Source organism: Podarcis erhardii, assembly GCF_964252035.2.
Source record: "Podarcis erhardii genome assembly, chromosome: 4".
Classification (NCBI taxonomy): domain Eukaryota; kingdom Metazoa; phylum Chordata; class Lepidosauria; order Squamata; family Lacertidae; genus Podarcis; species Podarcis erhardii.
Window position 1 is genome coordinate 85,690,343 of NC_138508.1, and position 24,823 is coordinate 85,715,165.

General features: G+C 39.3%; 1 protein-coding gene across 2 annotated transcripts in view; it reads right to left on the reverse strand.

Moving 5' to 3' along the window:
* PCCA (propionyl-CoA carboxylase subunit alpha) overlaps nt 1–24,823 on the reverse strand; it is a 240,178-nt gene that overhangs the window by 109,924 nt on the left and 105,431 nt on the right. For both annotated transcript variants that reach the window (XM_081858120.1, XM_081858119.1), the window contains exons 13-17: nt 22,660–22,803; nt 21,239–21,313; nt 14,796–14,864; nt 13,099–13,174; nt 2,532–2,642 (exon numbers count right to left, since the gene is read on the reverse strand). In XM_081858120.1, the coding sequence (XP_081714246.1) occupies nt 2,532–2,642; nt 13,099–13,174; nt 14,796–14,864; nt 21,239–21,313; nt 22,660–22,803 (475 nt within the window). The remainder of the gene's footprint in view (nt 1–2,531; nt 2,643–13,098; nt 13,175–14,795; nt 14,865–21,238; nt 21,314–22,659; nt 22,804–24,823) is intronic.

Sequence of the window (24,823 nt, forward strand, 5' to 3'; positions counted from 1 at the left end):
GGCTGTCTCAACTAAATAGCCCTATAACCTCTGAAACTTTGGCTGTGCACATGCTCCCATTTCCTCTTCATCCAGTGTGCTTTCACTGGATCTGGGCCTTATTCGGGTTGAGGTGGCCATCTGTCATGGATGCTTTAGTTGAGATTCCTGTATTGTTGGGGGTTAGGGCTAGATGGCCATGAGGATCCCTTCCTACTCTATAATTCTATGATTCTACGAGACAGATCCAGATTATAACAGCTCAGGTTGAGCAGCCCAGAGTCATCCAGGGTTGTCAAGGGATGAACTGTTAGGTACGAGAAGGAAGAAGGCAGAGAAACTGCAAAGAAGAAACCACTTGTAAAGAAAAAGCACCACACAGGATCAGACCCTCCTGATAAACAGGAAGTTCTGATGCTGCGCCCACCCCCTCCCAACCCTATGTTAAAACAGAGTTTTAAAAACCCTTAACACACACACACCCTAAATTACTTTGGGGGAGCATCTGTGTCATGGGGACAAAGGAGGCCCAGATCAGCCTAATCTGGGGGTAACAATTTGGGACCACAGGGTGGAACGGCAATCCATGCACAGCCCCATTACTTACTGAACCAGTTAACTCACTGTACTGTGGGTAGTATGGTAAAGAAGCTGGGAATGGGAGAAAAGAGGAAGGCATCAGATATAGGTTGAAGCAGTAACAAATTGAGATTTTACTAAGGGTTTTGAAAACCAGCAATTTAACCCTTGTTGTGATTTTTCCAGAAGAAATTGGGAACTGCAGGTCTGGAAGGGCTAAATTACAACTCCGAGGATTCTTTGCTTTAAATGTATGGTATGTACGTAGCCCTGGTCTAGGCTTTCCCTACATTAGCTATGATCACAATTTCAGCTCATTATAACTCATTTTTAATTTTTAATTTTATTTATTTAACAAAATTTATATACCGCTTTATTGTAATAAAACCTCAACACGTTAGCAATGCAGCATCCAATCTTCTTGTTTTTGGCTTTCGTCCTTCTTATCTGAGTCTTCTCAGTCCTGACTTCTTCGGATTTCTAGCTTTTCCCTCTCTCTTGAGTTTCCCAACTTGCCAACACTAACATTGCTCTTGCCCACTTTACTTAGATACACGACTGCTCCCTTGTCCACAGTTGTTAGTCAATCAGAATATTGGTAGTTTGTTTTAAGTTTCTAGTTCCCATAATTTTCTCCCTCACCCTCTTTTAAGTTTCATTTCCCTGAGCTGCCCTTCTGAACTTCCTGTGACCTCTTAAACACCATGGCAAAAACAGCCTTTAAACATAAAGCAGCCATTTAAAAGCTAAGAACAAAATGGTTGAACAGATGCATTCCTTCACAACACATAACTTGGTATAAAGCTTCGGTTACACAGCCCAAGCTGTGCAGCACTCACACATTGCCAAAATATAGAAAATGCATCACCAAAACACAGTATACAAATGGGGGGGGGGACCTGCAAACGCGTTTAGAGGAAAATGTAGAAATAATTGCTATCATTTACAGTAAATAGAATTACAATACATCCCACCATATTGGGGAAGACTGTGACCTGTCTGCTGTACAGGTGCTGTTTATGGGCCACTTCAAGACCTCTACTCTCCCTTCTTATGGTTCATTATTGTTAAACCAGACTAAACAGCCCCTCAAACAGAGGAAGACTTCAATAGAGGACTGCTCTCTTTCTGACATCCCTTCAAATAGAGGACTATAAAGTAGGCTACATGGTCACCCTAACAGTTAATCACTATTTAAGAAGAGGAAAATATATTCTCCACCTCAACAGCTGAACTGTGAAACAAATATTCACTTTTACTATTTAGTTATCACTACAGTAACAAAAGTGAAGCATATATGGGAATCTTATAAAATCTCTCCTTGCTTACAAGATTTAACATCTTTTGGAACCCAGCCAGGGTAAATTCTCTCTTTCAGAAGACCTTTTCTTACTTGTCTTTATTCTTCTAACTCTTAGTCAAAGTCTCTCCAAAAGCCATGTCCCGAGTCCACTTTCGATCAATATTATACTAATTAAATGTTTTATTAGTGTAAATGAAATAAATTAGGAGTGCTCTTCCAGCTCTTGGTAAATCCTTGGGACTGAGTAAGTTCCCAACTTGCCATCATGCAGACTTCCAATGAGAAATAGATTCCTGGAACACAATGTAGCCAATGCTTTCACAGAATGCCAGCATTTATTAACAGCATGCCAGACTTTACTAGCTGAGGATGGGCTTCGGAACTCTCTTAAATCAACAGATCTTGCTATGGAAAAAAAAGTTTCACTTCAAAGCAACATCGACTGGGTTCCAAAAACCCAACTTGAATTTTAGTCTCCCTGGAAGTTGAAGGAAACTATTGCTTTAATTTTCAAATACACTATTATTTTTAAAAGTAAAATTAGGGAGACCAAAAAGCCAAGTTGAAAGAATAATTAGAAAACAATTTCAGAGGAAATTTTCACACATGACCCCACCCCCAGCCATCCTTGCTCCCAGCCAAATGCTTAACATTTCCATTAAGGACCAACCTTTAAAGCCATCAGGATACACGTCTGGAAGAAATTTTGTGTTGATGTCTCCCTGGACAAAGCGTGGATGGATGATCACTTCCCGTAGTAATGCAATATTGTGGGCCACACCTGGAAGCACAGTAATATTTAGACATCTTAGATTATTAATGAATGCTGAAATAACAAAGGGTATCTGGAATAGAATGGGCATGCTCTGCAGAGATATTTAGAGTGCTGGTGTTTGGAATAGGTGGCCAACTCAGAGCACCCTAACAGTAATGAAAGATCCAGATGCAAAATGTATGGATAAATGTTATTTTACAGTATTGTACTGTCATTTAGCTTGGAACTTACAGTTGCACACAAAAAATATTCAAGTGGTGCACATAGCCAAGTTAAATCTGCCTATGCTTTTTCTGCAACAGCAAACAATATCACTAGACAGAATTCTACAGGTCAGGTCAGAACAGAAAAGGATATTTAGGCTTACTGTTCCTCTACTTGAGGACTATGAACAGTCTTTCTGTGTTCACTGTGGGCTGAAACATTTCTAAGCCATTTTCTCCTATATTGTGATATTATTGTTATTGTTATTTTATGCTGTTCTTCCTCCTAAAACACTGAGACACAGCCTATATATCTTACTGATATAGCTTAAGAACCAATTCTTAAACAATGAACACTTCAAAACTTGTTATATTGTAAGATGCTGGGGATATGATTCAGCTAAGTCAGTCTATGAACCACCTGTTAACTTTGAAACTCACATTCCCATGTCAACTGCAGTAAAATATTTGTAACTGGACTCTGCAGTCAAGATAACTTTTAATACCATTGAATCAAACATAATCCACATTCAGGGTAACAAAAATTCCCAGACAAACATGTAAGATTAAGGAAGTAATATATAGATATTCAACTTGTAAATACAAAAAGCCACAGATGAAAATACTGCAATACATATTTGTTTCCTGAGTGCAAATTCAGCAGTTATGCACATAATGCCACACGTTCCCAGACTTGAGTAAATGCTAAAAAACACAATCCACTTTTTTATTTCTTGACCAAACTGCTGCAAGATCCCTGGTGATATGATAGCTGATGACTAATGACAGGGATCTCTTTTTTCTATTGATTGCCCCAAGAACTAAAATCAAATATTATTTTTATTAATGCCAAACTATGTGGAGAGAAATCGGAAGCGCCTGCAATCCATAGGACCTAGTATCATAAATATGTAAATAAGCACTTTAACATGCAATTTTCCCTTTCCGTAAGAGCTCATAAATCTATCTTCAGCTATTTCTAACACCAAATTTGGGAGGCTTAAGCAAACCTACTCCACCAAACGACTTGAAAGCCGTGGTGCTCTAGCCTCAATCACAACGTTCCTAAGACTTCAGAAATTTCAAAGTATGATTTGCAGTTTAGCTTGACCTCAGTGAAAGTTCACAAGGTATCCCCCATCTGTGTGAATAACTATGAGGCTACAGAAATCTGGACCCCTATAGGAGTTTACTCTTGGCTACCTGCTGCTTCCAAAACACCAGCCAGACATTAACCCCACATTCTCACAGGATCAAACAGAGGCCAGTCTCCATGCGCATTGAACTATATATTACATCCATCGTGCAATGATATTTCCTTCTGTACCACATTTGGTAATCCAAGCAGCCGAGACCAAAGCCACAAAAACTAGAAACATAATGAAATCTGTAACTTCTGTACTGTTCATTCACAATGCCAAAAAACGGGGGACGGACGGACAGAAAATAAGAATGATGTTGCAGATTTGTTCTGTGTCCCAAGAAGTGGTAAGATTTGCCTGGGTAACGGGGACGATGGACACAAAAGCTTGGATTTGCATGGTAAACATTCCCTTCCTTTTTTTATTCCACACAGTATAATAAGGTCGGACTCTCTCTCTCTCTCTCTCTCTCTCTCTCTCTCTCATTTATTCAATTTATTAGTCATTTGACAGTCTCCAAGCACTTACAAGTTTTAAAATCATGAAGCATGGCACAAATTCAGTACAAAAGAACAATGCATCACAACAAGAGGCACACAATAACCTATAAAACAACCCTAACAAAATAGCAAAAAAACCCACACTCAATCCGACCAATTCCCAAGAGAATAGATTAGTTGGAGAAGGAGTGTTGGTGAGGGGATCAGGTAGATACCATCTTTCAAAAATTTAATACGCATTTTCCTGCTGGCTGTTCTGTGGCCATGGCTGGTAACCACTAATACAAGATTTGAGTAGGGCGTCCCTACTTCCCTAGTCCCAATCACTTCTAATGCACTAGACCAGAGCACCCCAACTTTTCATACCAAGTGGGCTGCAAGAATACTTCAACACTGAACCCGCAGGCAGCACCCTGTTTTGTCACACTGCCTTCCCAAAACCAGCTAAGCAAGGCACTGGGCTTGGGGAAGGATGCCTGAGGCTCTGGCACCTCCTTCTCAAAGCTGGAAAAACACTAACTAGGCTTTGGGACGGAGGTGGGAGGATTTAAGGACCCTGTCAGAGCCCTCACACCTTCTTCCCAAGGCCCAGCACCTCACCCAGCTTGAGGAAGGCAGCACAAGGGTTATTGGGGGGGGCATCAAATGTTGCAGAGGGCTGCCCAAAAAAGGCCTCAAGGGCCACATACTGGCCGATCCTGCACCAGACCGTGTAACAATGAAGGCTGTTGGCCCGAACTGCCAGTACAAACTACCAAAACATTTTATCTCCTATCTCCAAAACAGAACTGAAGCAACAATTTATTAACAACTTTAAATAATGGGGGAAAGAGGGGGAGGAATGAAGAGATTTGCCCATATGTCCTTTATCACCGGAGTCTTTATATTTATCATGGAATCATACACATTGTAAAAAATTATACATAAATGGTATGAATGTGGTGATCTACAAGTCATAGAATTTAATTAGTAAAATTCAGAATAAGCTGACTGTTGTACCTCATCATTCATGGGAAACATTCTTCAGTGTAAATATTTACTGACACTAAACATATTCTGTGTTGATTAGCCCTTTTTACAATATTAAGCTTCTGTCAACTTGACATTCACAAAACACAAATCTGCATTTATCCATGTAAACTTAATTGGTGTCCTACATGTCTCTCCATAGATAAACAATTCAATATATTTAACTTGCTGAGAATTTTAATTGTGTTAAGTGGAATGGAAAGAACTTTATTTGCATAGTTATTAGTTGCAAAAGCATTAAATTCATTTTTATGAGAGATTTAAATTGCATAATGATAATTGAGCTTTGCTGCTTTGAAAGACTATCTTAGAAATGCACTGTACATGTTGGCATTTAATAGGTATTCCATTTTATTCAAATAGTACTAAAGGGAAAAAGACAAGAGAATTAAGATCTGTTGCATTCAGCCTCTTGAAAATCATTATGAAAAATAAGTGGAGGAAAAACAACATTCAGTGCCAACAATGTAAATCCATGTTCGCTGCAAAAATGTCGTGCTTGAATCAATGTGCCAGTTGTCAAATACAAACATACAGCCCATATCGCTTGGACCTATATGAAATAAGCTTATGGAAGATGCATTTGATTTTGTAATTATATTCAGGTTGACATCCTTTTAAAATTTCAATACAACTTATACTTAACTCTCAAGGCTGCAACAGTAAAGGTTAAGGGAAAGGTTAAGGTTAAGGTAAATGGACCCCTGACTATTAGGTCCAGTCGTGGCTGACTCTGGGGTTGCGGTGCTCATCTCGCTTTATTAGCCGGGGGAGCCGGCGTACAGCTTCCAGGTCATGTGGCCAGCATGACTAAGCCGCTTCTGGGGAACCAGAGCAGAGCACGGAAACGCCGTTTACCTTCCCGCCGGAGCGCTACCTATTTATCTACTTGCACTTTGACATACTTTTGAACTGCTAGGTTGGCAGGAGCAGGGACCAAGCAACGGGAGCTCACACCATCACGGGGATTCAAACCGCTGACCTTCTGATCAGCAAGCCCTAGGCTCTGTGGTTTAACCCACAGTGCCACTCGAGTCCCTGGCTTCCACAGTACTATGTGCTAAAGATTTCCTCCATCCCACAAAATTCTATGGCTTTTTGCAACAGTTCCTTAGCATGCAGTGTTAAGGCAGTGCTTGAACAGGCAGGAGAGGAATCAGCCCTTGGGGGGGGGGGGGATTTGCATTGGGGCATCAGCAATGAGAGAAGGATTAACCCTTCCAACACACGGTGCTCCCCTTCCCCCTCCACAAGCCAAGGTGCTGCTCTTGATAATAGTTGCTTTTAGTGCTAGCACATGCACAAGTAGTCAGAAACAGATTAACCAGGGGTCAGCAAACTTTTTCAGCAGGGGGCCAGTCCACTGTCCCTCAGACCTTGTGGGGGGCCGGACTATATTTTGGGGGAGGAAAAGAACAAATTCCTATGCCCCACAAATAACCCAGAGATGCATTTTAAATAAAAGAATACATTCTACTCATGTAAAAACATGCTGATTCGCAGACCATCCGCGGGCCAGATTTAGAAGGCGATTGGGCTGGATCCGGCCCCCAGGCCTTAGTTTGCCAACCCATGGATTAACGCATTCAGCATCTACAGTGGCCCTTAACAATTATAAAGAGATGTACCGCAATGGAAAAGTTTATTAGGTACATGGAAGAGCTTGTGGAACTCCCCCACCATCATTCTCCCTGTCTTTGCTGCAGCTCTTAATGTTCCCATTGTGCTCTCTAGAAACTTTTTTCTTTTTAAGGTTATTGGAGAATTTGTTTCCTGAAAAAGTTGGAAGCCTTGCTGCACAAGTAGGGTTCACCACTGAGCCCTCTAGATCAAAAGCTAACTCAGCTAGTACAAATAAAATGATGGTACCTCTGCGTATACATCAAAATACATATGTATCAATATGGCTAACAAAATTGCTTTTTCAGGTACAGAAGCTGGACGTGCAGTGCAGTCCTAAGAATGTTTATTACAAGTAACCCCAGTTTTCAATACAGCAGCTTATGCTCCAGTAAGTGTATTTATGATTTCTGCCTTGTGGAGCTAAGAGGGCTTTGGCTGGCTACAACCCACTGCCAGGAAGAGTTTAGACTATTTCATAAACAAGAAGCATGAAATTTGTGCAGAGGCAAGAAGCAAAGTACTCAAAATAAATTCTTCTTCAATTCCTTTTCCTGGCATTTCCCCCCAGACTATTTTCTTATACTTTCCACACTGTTCCCACTACCACAGCTACACTTTATTTCTATTTAATCTACTCTGGGTCAGGTTCAGCCTTATTTCATATCTCCTTTTCTTTCTCCCTACTGTTAACCTCTCCTGCCCCCAAAGCTTCTGTTCTTTGAAATTTCTGTTTTTGTCTTCTCTTGTTCTTTTCTTCACTGTGCCCTGTAGTAATAATTCCTGATCTGCACCCCAATTGTTTTCAGCGCAGCTTCCATTCTATGATTTGCAACCAACGAAAGAAAGCTTGCTTTGATTTACCCCGGGTCTGTATTCCAACGGATTTAATGAAGATATATGTCTGTGCAGAGCAGGGGTCATGGGTGTGGAAACTATGAACATGCCCTACCCCTTTTAAAACACCCAAGTATAAATGGCCTGAAATTGAGGCTACATTCCCAGCAACAAGTGCAATACCATGGGACTATATGCTTTGGAAAGGCACTCAAGGTCAATTGTAACTTGTCATGTTCTTACTACAGGCTGTTACCAAATTGTGTCTACAGTGGTATCTGTCACAGAATTTACTTTCCTTTCCTCCCCCCACCCCCGTCTATTAACTATCCTGGTACAAATATTCTCGAGGTTTCCTTACATATGCGCTTCATCATCTCAGAAGGGCAGGCTTCTGTTTTCAATTATTTTATCTCAAATGCTGTATGTGCATAATTGCATCAGTGTACCTATGTGCCACAGTAACTATGTGCATGTGTGCCACAGTATATTTGATGGGAGTTTGCTGAAAGGAGAGGTGTGTGGAGCATTGAACAAGAACCACCGCCAGGGTCTGAGTTCTTGAAATAGCTTCCATTCATTTTTATTATTATTATTATTTGAAATTAAGAGATTAACTTGCATAATGGTCCTCAACCCTTGGCCTAATTCTATGCAGGGGAGGGAAAATCCTGAATAATGGATACTTAACTTATCAGTCAAAGAGTCCCATACCTGAAAAGTCTTAACTGCAATGCAGACATCAATTAGATCTAAGTCAACTGGCTAACTCTAACAAGTGTACATAAAACAGCTACTTGCTTTTGAAAGTTTAAGGGAAAGCCATACACTTTAGAAACCAAACATGAAGATGGCAAAGTCAGCCATCTTACGAAAATCTTAAAAGCTAGACTTGTATTCTGGCATAGATTAAGTACAAATAATAGTATTTGTACTTAACAATATAAAATGCTCTTCATTTTCTGGAATACTGGCATTTGTTATGACATTAAACCAGACTTGGATAAAGCCAAGATGGGCCATTTGGGGGGTAAATTATAATTATAATTATTTATTACATTCGTTTACTGCCCTGCATTCGCAGATCGCAGGGCGGTTCACAACTTAAAATTACAAGATAAATACAAGATAAATTACAGTAAATCAAGTCTGGTTTTCCCCCATGTTCCTGTCAGACATTCTAAACTGTATCCTGGGGAATTTGAATATCTGGCAGGAGAAACATGACTCGATACTCAGCCATGATGGGGTGGGGCGGGAGATCAGTGATCTTTTCTACAAGGGCTACAAATATATTTGGGAGGATTTCATTACACTGATGTCATTCATCGAGAGCAGGTATGAGCTACTATGGACTTTTGAGTCTTTACAGTAACAGCAGCAAACACAAGTCCCCCAGCAGCACAAAACCTAGGCCAGACACTGGTTGCACAATTATCACCATATTAGCAGGGTTCTAGTGTGTCACTAGCCAAGGGATTAGCTAAGGAAAACCTGACTCTAGTTGGCGCACCTCCCAGAATTCCTTGCCCAGAAATCCAGAATTTTCCACAGGAGCATTTTTGGTTTTCAACATTTGACACTTCTATGTTATACGCCAAAGAAAGGAAGGGTGGAGATTCTGTCTTTGATGCATAATGATACAATGATCTCAGACTGTATGTTCGTTCCATCCACATTTTTTCCTGAACAAGAACAAAGTCTATTATGTCCCATATCAGTGAGGATTTTAAAGAAAAAAATCACAACTCATTTATGGATGAAGTAAAGATTACAGGACACATTAAGCCCTACTCATCACTCTTGTTGCTGTGTGTGAAATCTTCTACAAATTCAGTAAAGTGTCATGTTCAGAATAAAGCATGCAAAACGGTAACATTCATGCTGACTAAGCACAATTGTGCTATTTTGTTCATCTGAATAACTTATCTTCAGTAAAGGGTATCCGTTTCTGTTGCCAATTAAGAAAACTACACAGGCTTGAACACTTTGAAGATTCTTAATTACCCTAAATAAAACATAGGCAATGTAAAACAAACTTGTCCTCTGAATTTGAAGGCAATAATGCATCTGAATACCAGTTGCTGGAAGTCACAGGCAGGGAGAGTGCTCCTGTGCTCGAATCCTGCTTGCTGGTTTCCCCACAGGCATCTGGGTGGCCACTGTGAGAACAGAATGCTGTACTACATGGGCCACTGGCCTGATCCAGCAGGCTCTTTTCATGTTAATTCATGATGCATTCCTTCCACACAGGCTACATCGATTCAAGAATGCAAACCCTTTCCCCCATGCACTTGGTTCTCCTTGACTATTAAAATATTTTGGTTATTTGATCCAGAATGGACATGTGCTATAAAATATCAACAAATTCAAAGATTTGCACTTTTTTAATTAAAAAAAAATCACAGGTATTGCATCTAAGTCATGTGCAAAGTAGGCCCACTGAAATAAATGGATAGGCTAGTCATGCCAAACACCATTTATTTCAATGAATAGCATTCAACATTAGTCCAACTCAGAGCAGACCCACTGAAGTTACTGGACGTAACTTAGATTCATTAACTTTAATGGGTCTACTCTGAATGGGCCTTAGCTGATTAAAACCCAATGGATCTGTTGTGAATGTGACATAGTTGGATACTACCCATAGTAAAATATATTTTGAAAAAAAGCAGATCCTATTCTTATCCTGAATATTTTTGCTTTACTTTTTGCTCTAAGCAAGTTGCTTCTTTTTAGTCAAATTTAGAAGGGACGCAGGTGGCGCTGTGGGCCTAGGACTTGCCGATCAGAAGGTCGGCAGTTCGAATCCCCACAACGGGGTGAGCTCCCGTTGCTCTGTCCCTGCTCCTGACAACCTAGCAGTTCGAAAGCACATCAAAGTACAAGTACATAAATAGGTACCACTCCGTTTCCTTGCGCTGCTCTGGTTTGCCAGAAGTGGCTTAGTCATGCTGGCCACATGACCCGGAAGCTGTACGCCGGCTCCCTCAGCCAATAAAGCAAGATGAGCGCCGCAACCCCAGTCGGCCACGACTGGACCTAATGGTCAGGGGTCCCTTTACCCTTTAGTCAAATTTAGCAAACTACAATGTACAGCATTCTCCCTTTCATCCAACATTATAGCCTTTAACCTCTTATGTTTAAAATAATATCACTGGCACGGTATGCTCTGTAACACAAATTTATCAGCATTTCAAAAATTTTGTGATCTTTAACAGTCTTTGGGCTGTTGCAGAATTCAGGATTCCAATCAAGCCAATCAGAGTTAGAAAAATTGGAAATATGTTTTGCAAACTGGAACCGTCAACAGAACATGTAGCTTTACTTTGGTTCAGTTTTGTTTAAAACGAACAAATCACTCTTTAAAATTTTCACGCAATATAAACATACAATCCTATTTTAGAGTTTATACTCCCAATGGAATATTCTTCAATTAGGAAAATCCTTAAGGCACTTTTGGGAACACAAGTTAGATCCCAGGCTCCAAACGTGGTCTGATATGTGCACTGAGTTCCAAGCAACCATGGGCTTCCCTTTCACTCCAACATCAGACACAAACCTGCAGTTGACACCAACATTTTAGTGATTTAGGAACTCAACATGTGCCAAAAAACCTTAGCTCCCATGTGCATGAGGGTCAGGGCAAGTATGTTTTATATTAGCACTAAAAATAAAGCCAGATATTATTTTGGCTATTCTTGTGCCTTTGGCCAAATGCTGCATTCTGATTGTGTATGGAACTGAGAATCTTTGGGATTCAGATGACAACTGTCCAACTGAGCCGCATTTTTACAGCAGACAAAAAAAAAAAATGCTGTACACCTAAGTAAGAACCACGTTAGAAAAACAATAAAAGGTAAGAAGTACAAATTCGGCAGGATTTTTCAGCAGTTGGATGGATTTCATTAAAGACAGAAAGAGACTTGTTGAAGCTCTCAGGTTACTGGTCTCTTCTTTCTGCGAAAAGGTCACATAAGCAGTGGAGAAGTGGGAAAGGGGAGCGGGCTTTCTATATTTCTTTCTTTTAATGCACTGATTTATTGGAGTTTAGCAATGGGGGTTATGTGGAAAGACATCAAGCAACTGGAAATCCTGCAGTGTTGGATTTACACGGTTATCTCTAATGGAGAAAAGTAAACCTCAGAAGGAGACAACTTGCTTTGAGAAATGAGGAAAATGACACTACTCCACCGAAATCCTGTTTCCAAATATTATCACATCACCGTCTTTACCGACTGGTAGACATACACATAAAAAGAATTGGGAGAAGGAAGGAATATACATTATTTGCATGTGACTGCAAATGTCATGTTATACCCTGGCCTGCATTCCATAAACATTTTTTATCGGAAAGTACACCTTCCAAACTTACAGGTTACTGCTACAATGCCAACTTTGAAGCAATAGCTCTTTCCACATGTGACCATTTCCTAGTGGCAGTTTGATAACATCAACATCAAAAATAAATCGAAGCTGAAGGAAAAGACAAGCTAATAAAAATAGTAGGCGAGGGGAAACTTTTCATATTGCTTACAATACAGCAAAGGCTACATGCAGCTGCTCAAACAGGACAGAATGAGGAACAGAACTCTGGGAGCTAAGAAACTGTGGGCCAGATATAGGGAACTGCCAGATATAGGGAAATAGGAGGTCTAATTACTTTCATTTTTATTTAGCAAAACATATATATCATTTAATTGTGCTAAAACCTCTATACAGCTTAACATAAACATTTAAATTATTTAAAACTTTAAAAAATAAGTAAAATTGACAATAGAAAGATTCAAACACATCCACACCCGCATGTCTGAATAAGCTTACCTGGATAAAATGTTTGGAGCAGGCATTGAAAAGAGTCAACTTTCTGGCACTGGTATAATCTAGTGTAGCTATTTTACATATACAGTTATTTATCTGATAAGAAAACTGTGTCACTTTGTGTAGCATTAAAATTTTAAGAATGCAAAATAGTAAAATGCATAAATTAAAGCAGCCTGATGTGCCGCAAAACAAACAAACCTAATATATATTTTTTAATTTAACACAAGTTTCCTTGAATTTGTCAAACTAACATTTCAAAAGCTTTTCCATAGACAATTTCATTAGAATCCCATATTATTGAATTTACCTCTAATAACATAACTATCCAAGGCCTCTTCCATTCTTCGCAAAGCTTCAGCTCTGTTGGATCCATAGGTGATCAGCTAAAGCACACAAACACAAAATAATATATAAAAATGATATATAAAAATTTAGGACCATCAAAATATTATTTGGTGGTAGAGGTTTTTAGGTCTCAATTTGATGTTTATAATTTTCAGTTTTTAATGCGATTTTAAAATGCTTTTAACATTTTTATTGTTTTATCTCTTGTTGGCCATCCTAGGCACCTTTGGGAGGAAGGCCAAGATATAAATTTAGCAAATAAATATTTTGAGACTATCCAATGCGTTCTTTAAAGGTAAGCAAGATGCCGCAAAATCACCATGTCCACCATGTGTTTAGTTACCTTCATGCCAAATGGTCACTATGGCACGTGCCTTTGAGTTATGCCTATTTCGCACTTTTGATGCGAGCGACATTGAGATCATTTATTGGTGAAAAACTGAGCCTGACAGTGGCGGTCTACAAACTCCAGTGTTTCTCCTGCACAGCAAACCTCAGTTGGGACTCCTTGGTTTATCAGGGAGTTCAGCCAATGAAACCAGTAGGGAGTTGACTTGAACACAGGTGGTGAAGTGTATACAACCAAACAAAAGTAGGAACCCATTTGTGTGAAATCGTCCTTTAGCATTTTTTTTAAAAAACTGTCCAGCAAAGCCCTTCTAGGTAGTAACAAGATTTCAACAAGACCCTACAACCCTTGGATATTATAACCCAAGTAATTATAATTGGTTCAGACCTTGATGCCAATACTGGTACAGTTCCTCTTCTAGTCTTAGTTCCTGCAATTGGTTTCAGCTGATGTGGCCTATGGATATGGGCTTTAAGGGCTTCAGCCTGCCACCAGTATTCTTAACCCCTGCCCAAACTAAGACTCCTAGCTGTATATTGTGCTCAAATAGGCTTAGTTTGGTCAGACTGAGTATACACTTCCAGAGTTAACACTAAATACATTACTTCTGGTAAATGAGCCACCATAGCTGCTAGAGGGCTGTAAACCTGTGTCCCAGGCTTTTTTACTCATCCACCCATGTGAAACCAATGTGAATTGTTTGTCAGATGTGAAATTTTATTCAGCACTCCTACTACACTACAAAAACCAGGAAACATGGGGATCAGGAAACCATGGTTAATTTGTTTCTGTTTTAATTGTGGCTCAAAGCAATGGGAAAAGCAATGGGGAAAAAAACACTGGCGAAAGTTTTGTTTATATCTTGCCTTATTAAACTGAGAAATGATCCCCTGGACACAGCCATTTTTTTCTCTGGATTTCACAGTATGACAAAGAATTTAAGAATTTCCATCTTTTAACTGTTTAAGGGGGTAGATACACTTTCATTTTTGGATGTTTACCTTGATTAGAAAAAATGTTTTTTGTTATTAAAACCACTTTTACTACTGAAATCCCTGAAGCTATTTTAACCCAAACATCTGTCACATATTTTTGGCTGAAACAGTATAATGTCACCAAACAAACCAAAAGAAGAGAAAAACCCACTGAACATCATGGACACTACTCCCATGTCAACAGGCATATGACTGCATTGAAGAATCATCCTTTTACCTTTACTATGAAACCAGTCTACTCTGCAATACTGTCCCGTTCATTTTTTTGAGAAGCTATAATTTCTTTTTTTAACTAGGGAAAAGTAGTTAACTCACTTTTGAAATCATAGGATCATAATAAATGCTGATTTCACTTCCTTGCTGTATGCCGCTATCAACACGTACCTACAAAAGAGTGAGACAAAAGAATATTACCACAGGCAAAAGAAGAGCCAGTGTCAAGCGTCGGCATAGTACGGCAATAGCTCAGGGCCCACAGACTGGCAGAGGGCCCGCTGCTGACTTCAGACGATGGCCCAGTTTCCTGTTTCACAATGGGAGAGGTGTCCAGTTGCAGCAAAGAGTATGCACACAAATTCACACTCTGCTGTCTCCTCTAAGCACACTCCCACTAAGATATGAGAGATTGCCTCAAAAGCCCCTGTGACAATTGCTGAGCCTCTAGGGCAAACATCTTGTTTCTTGTTGGGACTTGGGAGAAAGGGGCACAATAATGTACTCCTTGGAATACAAGTTAATTACTGCAAAGCTCCTTCTTGGCATCTCTTAAATTGGGAAATGGATGCCTGCCCCCAGAGGTCCATGTAATCATACATCTCCTAGTTTGGAAGAATCCTTCATGCTCCAAGAAGCAAAAGGGAGGGCTTGGCCTCCAAACATCATGATGGCCCCAAAATATCTCTTCCAAGAGGAAAATGAAGTGTGTTTCAGAGAACTCAGAGACAGCAAGGTCACATTTCTGCTGGGAGGAACTTCTGGAAAAAGCAACGCTATAACTCTCCTGCGGATTTTTAATCCTCAATGGGGCTAAAAGGAGTACAAAACAGTTTCTGTTGTGTCCTTCCCAATGAGTGGGTAAAATGGAAACTTAACACGGATGTAATAAGTGTGTGTGTTTATAAATAAAGTGATTGGAGGAAGAGTATAGAATGTAAGAGTGTAAAAGTGAGAGTCAAGGAGACAGAGCTCTGATGAGGGGAGAGAGCTGTATAAGGCAGATTCAACAAGTAAAGAAGAAGTGAGGGGGGGAATGTTCCACAAAAACCCACAGTCATGGGCAAGTTATCTTTGTTAGCAGTCCATCAGTCAACATTATTTCAGTTTACAAACCTTCCTAGAAGTATTTATATGCTGACACTCTTCTTTCTCTTCAAAGTCCAACTTTAAAAATAAGACATTTACAGAGGACTGGGTTTTGCAATTCTCAGATCTAGAATTTTCGTTGTCCAATTTAACTAGTGCCCCACCAAAATGCCCATGTAACTTATATATTGCATCAAAACTTTACGTAAATGCATCATCTGGGCCTCACCCCAGAAGGGCTGCTGCAGAAACTTTAAAGTTCTGCTTATCAGCTCTATAGAAATACCAATACTCTAGCTTTCATGTCTGCAACACTTTCTTTTTCTTCCTCACTCTCATCTGTAGCATATTTTTCTTCTGATGATAGCATTCCCCTGAGGATTTAATGTTTACACAGCTTTTTCCATGGCTTTGCTTTATAAGGATACAGCTGCAATTAAAGTTCTGATTCTGCAACTCTTGTGGAGGGAGGAGGGAAAAAACACACACAGAGAGACAAGATATGTCTTTGAAGAACCTGATAGCTGTTAGTCAGCCAACAAAATTCAGTATTACTGTTGATCTTTGTTTTCTTCTCTTGGTTTGATTTCTGCAAGAGTGGCACTGAGGTTATCCATAGAAAAGTTTCAAAATGACTAATTCCTGAATAAATATTTGTTAAGATTGTTGCTTTTGAAATCTGGATAGCACGCTACTCACAACACCAACAGGATAATTCAAGACCATTCTGGTAATCTTAAAAAGAAACACCAAATGAAACTTGCTGGAGTGGAAGAGGTTTAATATGAAATACTCTGCTTGGGTTTGGCAGGGAGGGGGAAATGGGGCTTAGAAACTCCCTACAATCTTCACCTGGGGGAAGAAACCCTTGTAATAAAACAGCAGCTCATCTGTCTGCAGCAAGGCAGAAAGAGGTCAACCCAACGGCTGTTAGGCTTTTAGATTTTAATTTAGGCAATTATCAAGGGGCCAGATGTAGAACCTCTTGTCTACAGTATCCACATGAGGTCACACTGATGACTTTATTATCCAAATGACATGTCCTAATAGGCTTTATTCTCTGCAATGAAAACTGCATCACATTTTTTTCCTGGTAGAAAAAAAAAAGATAAACAGTGCCTTTATCATAGTAAGAGTACATCTTCATTAATGCAGGCCGCATAACTGTAATGGCAGTTGTCAAGCACTTTCAACAGAAAAATCTCAAAATATCTCAAAGATACTCAGTAATCAGCATGATGGTTTTAGCTATCCCTATGCCATGGAGGAAAAGAAAAACAGGAAGTATTGAAAGGTCATGAGCATCGTTGTAGAGAAGGAAACTGATTATGTGAGATGTTTTGTATCATCGTCAATTTAAAAAAAATTATCACCTAAATAGAAACCTAACCAAAACAAGCTAAGGTTGGAAAAAGTTCAGCCTTCCATCACCAGCAATGTAATGTTTGCAATCATCAACCTTCTCTCCCCCAAATATCCACAATAGGAACTATCAGAAACAGGTCAAGAAACTGCAGAGAGAAGAAGGCATAATTCCACAAGAAATACAGAATTAACTTCTCATTATATTTAAGACTCAAAAGACTTGCAGCAAAGTAGTGGCCACAGTTCGGTGTCTACATGGGTTTGGGGCTCCAAAAATGCAAAATTATTGTTCAGGCTTAACATATCAGAACTTATTCATAAACATGAATACATTATTCATAAACAAGATTGTCAGTTACGTTCTTCAGAAACACCAAATATGGCATATCATGTTCGTACATTCACAATCTTTTTAGGTTCCCATGCTATCTATGCTGTCTACTATTCTAACACAAGTTACAAACTAGTACAACGTACTTTTAGTCATTTAGTTGTTCTTTATATACAGAAAACAAGATAAAATTTCTGGTGACATCTCTCCCCAACCTTGAAAAAAAATTAAAAACGTCTCAATTCTTCTGACCCAAAACAGCAGTAGCTTCTTTTCTTTAGCCACAAGATGTGGAAATAAATGGTTAGAGAGGGTCAAAACTGACAATAACTAAAAAGAAATAATAAGCCAGTTAACAATCTGACTGCGCACAGCCTCCATGCACAACTGTGTTACCTAATTCTCAGTGTAGAATATTCCTCTTATGTAGCTCAAGCCAATACTGAATTCATTCTGTCCCATATGGATGCCTAGGTTTCTGTTCAATATAGGAACTGTCCACAATTAGGGGGATGATAGAAATCTAGAGCATTCTGCTTAAAATCATATTGGGGAAACAAATGCACATTTATGATGGAGCAAGGTGACAGTTATATCAGCACACCACCAGAAAGTGATCAATTGTGTCCAAATTGCAGGCATACATGTTCACTGTAGTATGCTCTATTCACAAAAAATAGCTCCTTTTGTTGCACTTGTAAATCTGGCTATTTTGAGTTCTAAAAGCAGCCACTGCCTATGAGGTTATTCAGTTAGAATGATAAAAGGAATGTGTGTTTCTGTATGCTTTGGGGCAAGGAACTTAAAACACAAATGCATTAAGATCAACAATACGACTAAAATAAAAGCAGATGGGCTGGCCTCTCCACAGCTACAGTATGAGGTGTGAGGCAAGGTAGGAATATACATAATGGAGATGGTTACAACACCACCACAGAAATGGATAGGTGAGTTTTGCATCATGCACACACAAGCAAAGACACCACACCAGGACTCAAGTTCTTTGTTTCATGCCAGATATGTAGGAATGAAATGCTGATAGTCAAATTGTAAGCCAAAACTATTTCAACTAATTTGCCCCTCTTTAACCTTCCCCATTCTTATTACTTCATGTGTGCCAAGGCTGAGCTCCAGCAGTAAACAAGCTACTTTAGACCCTCCTTAAGTAAAAGTATCTAGAAGCACAAGGTATGACAGCTATCATTTATAGGAATGGCCAATAATGGAATTCAGCGTTAAGGCATAATGTAGTGTCTTATTCCATGCCTTCCTTTCATCAAGCACTGTCTACCTCAGCATTTCTCAAACTTGGGTCTCCAGGTGTTTTCGAACTACAATGCCCATCATCCCTGACCACTGGTCCTGCTAGCTAGGGATGATGGGAGTTGTAGTCCAAAAACAGTCGGAGACCCAAGTTTGGGAAACACTAGTCTACACCTTCAATTTAAAGCATAAACAAACATCCCATGTCAAAGATAGTCAATGCTCCTATGCCAAAGGTAAACTCGCAGAGCAATACAAAACCTTACTCCGAGAAGCTGGGCTTACAATAAAATATTGCCACATGGAGCGCGTGCTCAGTGTTACAGTCATTCAGTCCTCCTCACTACTCCTTTCTTATTCCCTCCCACCAGTCTTGCCATCCCTGCCCACAATAAACAATCAGCACTCCATAGCTGTAGGGCATACTCGGTTCAAGTTGGGAAGTTTTGGGGACTCCATCCCCAACTCAGGGCTTGTATTTTATTTTATTTCAATTATTATTCTTCTGCAACACTTGAGGTTCCCGCAGACCAGCTGATACCTCCTCTTGTGTGTGGATGGTGTCGTTTTGGTCACATAAAGATCCACACTTACTTCTGAACATTAAAAATAAGAGTGAATTATCGTGTATTAGAAAGAAAATGCTATGGCTTTTGCCATATAATTCAACTTTCTGAATCAAATAGCTTCCCACAGTTGTCAGATTAATGTCTTCATTTCGAAAGTTCTCTTTCAGCATAAAAAAAGACAAGCAAATAGTTTGCGGGGGGGGGGGGAGAGATCGCTGCTCTGTTTTTAACAAAATGGTGGCAATACACAGAAAGAGAAAGGAAAGGCCCAGCCACGCTGTATGAGATCCTCAAAACCATTACTCTTAGGCTTCCAGGATAATTAAAATTTCTTCCCTCAGTACCACGATGGGCCACGTGAATCTATCAGGCATCTCCCACCCTTCATTTTCAATTCACCTCTCCCCCTAAGCACAAATCCCAACCCGCCATGTCTACCTGACAAGTGACAGCCCAATCTGATTAAATGCTTGCAAAGGAGAGGACTCATGGGCCTCCATGACAGGCCAAAAGTGATCACCATGGAGATACATAATTACAGCTGTCAACGCATCTACTGTCCTGCTGGCATCAATTTGATTGCTCCCAGCAATAATGATAGACAAAGCTTAGTATGCACTCTCTTGCACCCAATCACTTTGTCTATTCCGTGGTCCATTTAGCTGACATGCAACATTCGCACAAGCAAATAACAGCAGTAAGCAGAACATTTAAGGCATTTTAATTGTTTTTTTTTTCTTTCTCTGGATGGCTCACAAGTGCAAATGTTATTACATAAAACTCCTGCTGCAGCATTAATTGAAGAAAGATTTGGTGGGACAAAGACTGTAGGGGGTACAGTTTGTCCATTATCACTTGTACTTTCAACAGGTCTCATGTTTAGAAAATTGCAAATTGCAAAAACTTGCAAGGGCAAAATATTTGACATCCTGTTAGCTATTACAACATGGTGAAAAACCTCAACCTGCCCCCAGAGTAATTACTGAAAATTATTTCTTAGTTCATTTGGGTTTCATTAAATATGCTTAAGATACATTCCCTCTGTAATAGCTGGGGGTTTTTTTTATCTTCCATTCAACATCACATAGTGCCTGCTAAACCTTGACAATTTGTATTTCTCCTTTTAAGCTTTGAACACAGCATGGAGCCTTAAAGCCCAAGAAAGGGTCAGGTCCTCTCTAGGAAGCATATGGGCAAAAACAATTTAAGAAGTGAAATAAATCCTATATCCAATAACATCACCAAATTTAGGATCCGGGCTGTAATCTTATGCCATTTTTTCCATGCAAGTAATCATGGTAAATCATCATATTCACAGATGGTATGGGCTTGTCATTTCACAAAGCCGACACCATGCCATATATACACACTTATTACTTTGACTACCTTGATTATACAGAACAGAAGAGATGCCCTTGTCTTTTTTGTGCTGGTTGTTAAACAACCACTCTAAACAGACAGTCTACAACACTGAAATGTGTAATAATCACTTTTCATCAACTGTAGTAAATTGCGTTTGGTCTCTAAAGCTTGAAAGCTAAACAAATAGGACCACTCCTCTTTGGGGCATTTAGCACTTTGCAGGGACAGGCAATTGAACATTTTATTTTGCAGCTTGATCTTCTAGTTATAGTTACTGCTGCTCTAAAAACCAGGATTATAGGACAGATATCGCAAAAGTATAAATAATGGGTTGGTAGAATAGCTCCCTTTTTAAAAGCCAAATCCTATTTCTTTTTGACTGTATCGTATTTCTAATTACTACAAGCTAACAGAATCTAACTCCGTCTCCCTTAGTTAATAAACGATTTTAAGGTGGCTTGTTTTAAGCAGCACTGAACATGAACGACTTCTAGTGAATTCAATGAGATCTGTGGTTTCTTAGTGCCTGTGAAAATGAGAAACAAGGAAACATAAGAATTACTTACATTGGGCACATGCAGCGGCTCTTTGTACTGAGACAATCTACCAATAGATGGCAGACCAAAAGATTTGTAGGGATCCTAAAATGAAATTCAAACACAGGGAGGTATTAACTTTGTAAGACAAAGCACAGGAAACAAGGTTAAGTCACTGGGAAGCCAACGGTTTCCTCCACTTTAATTTTCAACCAACTATATTTTGTTTTCAAAATGACTTATTTTGGGGGGATATGAATTTGCTTCTTCCATTCAAGTCATGGAAGGTTTGTTAAAGCTAAAAACCTTCCTGCTGTGCCTTTATTAAGCCAAGGGCAATCTTTCTAAGAGAAGGCACAATAGTAGGGGCACAGACAGAGAACAAAAACACATAACACAAAAAGAAAATCCAAAAAAAAACACAGACGAGCATTCAAGCTTCAATGTTTTCAGGATCACAACCCAAATAATTCACTAACACTTAATATATTTAAGGAACAACATAGTGCATAAATGCATGATTCTGCGGTGGTCAGTGTAAGAGTTGGAAAGTTTCTGTCCACCATTACCGTGTTAAATTCTCTGTTCAAAATCCCAGCTTGTCTTTATTTGATGAACCCACAGAGACTGGACACAGAATCAATTAATGGCAGTACCAAAACCACTAGTAATATTAAGATCACCTTGTGTTATTTTAATATTAATATTTTTAACCGCTTTGTAAACAAGTTGTACTTTGGGATTCACACAAGGTAATGTGTAGTGAACGTTAAGAAAAAGAATCAACCACCCCCACCCCTAAATGCCAGGGAGGGACATACAACACTGTTCAAACAAGGGAAAGGCTGTAAAGAAATGAATGAAAACACACACACATTATAGAAAGTGAAGATAACTGCCCTAAGCATTCACATTCATATTAGGAAACTAAAGTTGAGAATATTTCAGGCAAAGTCTTGGTTTCAAATCTCAGCAGATCGGTGTGCAAAAGTTTGGTTGGTTAGTTCTAAATAAAGAGGATCGTTTTTGTGTGGGGTTTTTTTAAAAAGTAATTGGAAGCCACTATACTATCTAGTCATACTGAACATGTGGGGCAGCCACTTGACCTTTCCAGAGGATCCACTTGAAAAATAGCAAAGCTAGCACGAGTTCATAAGAAAGCTCATGTTGAAATATCTCGTGTTGAAATATTGTATGAAACTGCTAAAACATGGCATGACTGCAGAATACTCTTCTTCCAAATGTGGTATATAATTCCCGCCCCCGCCCCCAATCTTTGCATAAAGAAAGCAAAAAAAGAAAAAAAGAAATGCTACTCAAAAACCTTAAATCAATTACGTCACATGAAACGGATCAAGCTGAAAGACACAGTCTTGGGTGGTTTGCTACACTTGGCACTAACAGCTTCTTACACAGCCGTTCACCCTCCCAGACGTTAACAGTTATTTTACCTCAGCATATACTCGACATTCAACCGCCCAGCCGTTGATAGGAATATCAGCCTGTTTGTGCCTCAGAGGGTAACCCTTGGCAACACGGATCATTTCTTGGACTAGGTCCAGACCGGTAATGCATTCTGTGATGGGATGTTCAACCTGCAAGGTCAAGAACTGTCAGTCAGTACATAACAAAACAACTAAATTCTCCCCACCACCCAATAAAACAAAAAATACTGAAAACTCAATAACGGCCATTCTTCTTGTCATATAGCTACTCAGGAGAGCAAGCCCTGCATTCAAGATGTATTGCAAAAATCAGACAGGAGCAATACAGCTAAGCTAAGCAAAACAAAAATGCAGGCAATGGGGGAAATTTTCATATATAGATATATAGATTTTTTTTAAAAAAACAACACCACCTTGATATTTAATGATGAAGACTGAAGTTGTTTTTGAAGCATTTAGAGATGGGACTTTTGAAGTTGGTCTCTTTTTAAAAATAATAATCTAGAAACACACAAAGTATTTTGACTGAAAGCTCAAAGTAGCTGGCTGATAATCAACCCATTCTGCTACACTTAACATGGCATGTACAGGAGCAGCCTACAATCTTCCATAGAACCAGACTAGCCTAAGTCTCACCCACACGCCTGCTTTCACTAACCTGTCCTGACAAGCAACCAGATTAGCGTAATCTTACATCAGTGCAGTGTAGCAGAAATGAGCAGATGGATCCTTCAGGTTTTTTTTTTCCCCCTCCAGACTTAGCTGTGTAGTGCTTAGCATACACAATAGCTGAGCTGGACCAGTAGAATCACTGTGTGCTCTCAGCAAATAGCTGCTAACGGCTCAGGATGATGCTGTCATGGGAATACCCCTCATTCACAGTGAAACCAAGCAGGAGAGCAAGTACACAAGTCGCTCTTGTTGTTAAGACGGATTTACGTACATGTGTATTTAACTTACCAAATGTAACTTAATCGGCATGGAAGAGTTATAAAACAGCCACATGCAAAGGGAGCAAGTTAAGTAACTCGGTAGCCAAATTCTATAAAATTAATAAGTGCACTTGGCACATTGGTTTGAGAGTGAGAGAGAGAGATGGATGAACTGATCTGCCATTTTTAGTGTAAAATGCTTTTTTGTAGCTCAAGTCATGTATCTTTAAGACACCCTATTTTACAAGTGTTTCTCTATCCAGAGATGTCATACCACATGTATTTTGTGACACAGGAAAAGGTCACTGAACAAACTAGGTATTTCCCCTTCAAGTACATTAATTGAAGGAGAACATTTTGTCTATTGTAATATCCTTGCAGTGGGTCTTGCAAAAAAAAAAAAAAAAGATAGTAAAATAAACAGATGGCACCCATAATTAGTCCTCTGTGCATTTTGAGTTTGTTTACAGCACCATATTTTAAGACAGCCTGACAACTTTAATGACATCACTGAAATAAGTACCTTATGTTTTTTTAAAAAAGAAGAGATGTTGGACTGATACGGGAATTTGAATGTGCAGCTTAGGAAGCTACCACTGGGATTCTTAAAACTTTTGGCAAACACGTGATACTCCTCAGGTATGTCAAACGTAATGGTACTTGAAGAGACTCCCAAAAGAATTCTGTACCTTCCCTGCCGATAGTGTTCAACTGACGCCATTCATGTTCTATTAAAACTTCACAAATTATCAACATTTTGGTGCAGATATAGTTTATTTTCTCAGGTTTTTTAAAAAGTGTCTTTGAGATAACTACATCCTCAAAACCATGTTTTGGAAAATAACTGTATTCTTTGTAAAGGCATTTTAACTGTTTAATTTTATCTTCCTTTTCCCTTGAATCATCATCCCAATGTGAAATGAAACAGACCCATTGTAAAGTTTCATTGTTAATGATCAAACTAGGATGGAACTTCTCCGGAAAGCAAAGTATGTGTGTAGTTTATTCTCAAAACACTTACAAACATTTATTTAATCAATTCTTCAAAAGACATCTTTGTCTCTATAAACATTATTGTCTATTGCGTCAATATACTTCCTTTGTACAAAGCTGGGGGGGGCAGGGGAGAGGAGACAGGGAATGGGAAAAAGTTGGGCATATTCATTTCGCTGAAACTATTTAAGCACTCTTGTTGTTCTACAAGAACGTAATCAAATTTATATATTTATTTTATGTGT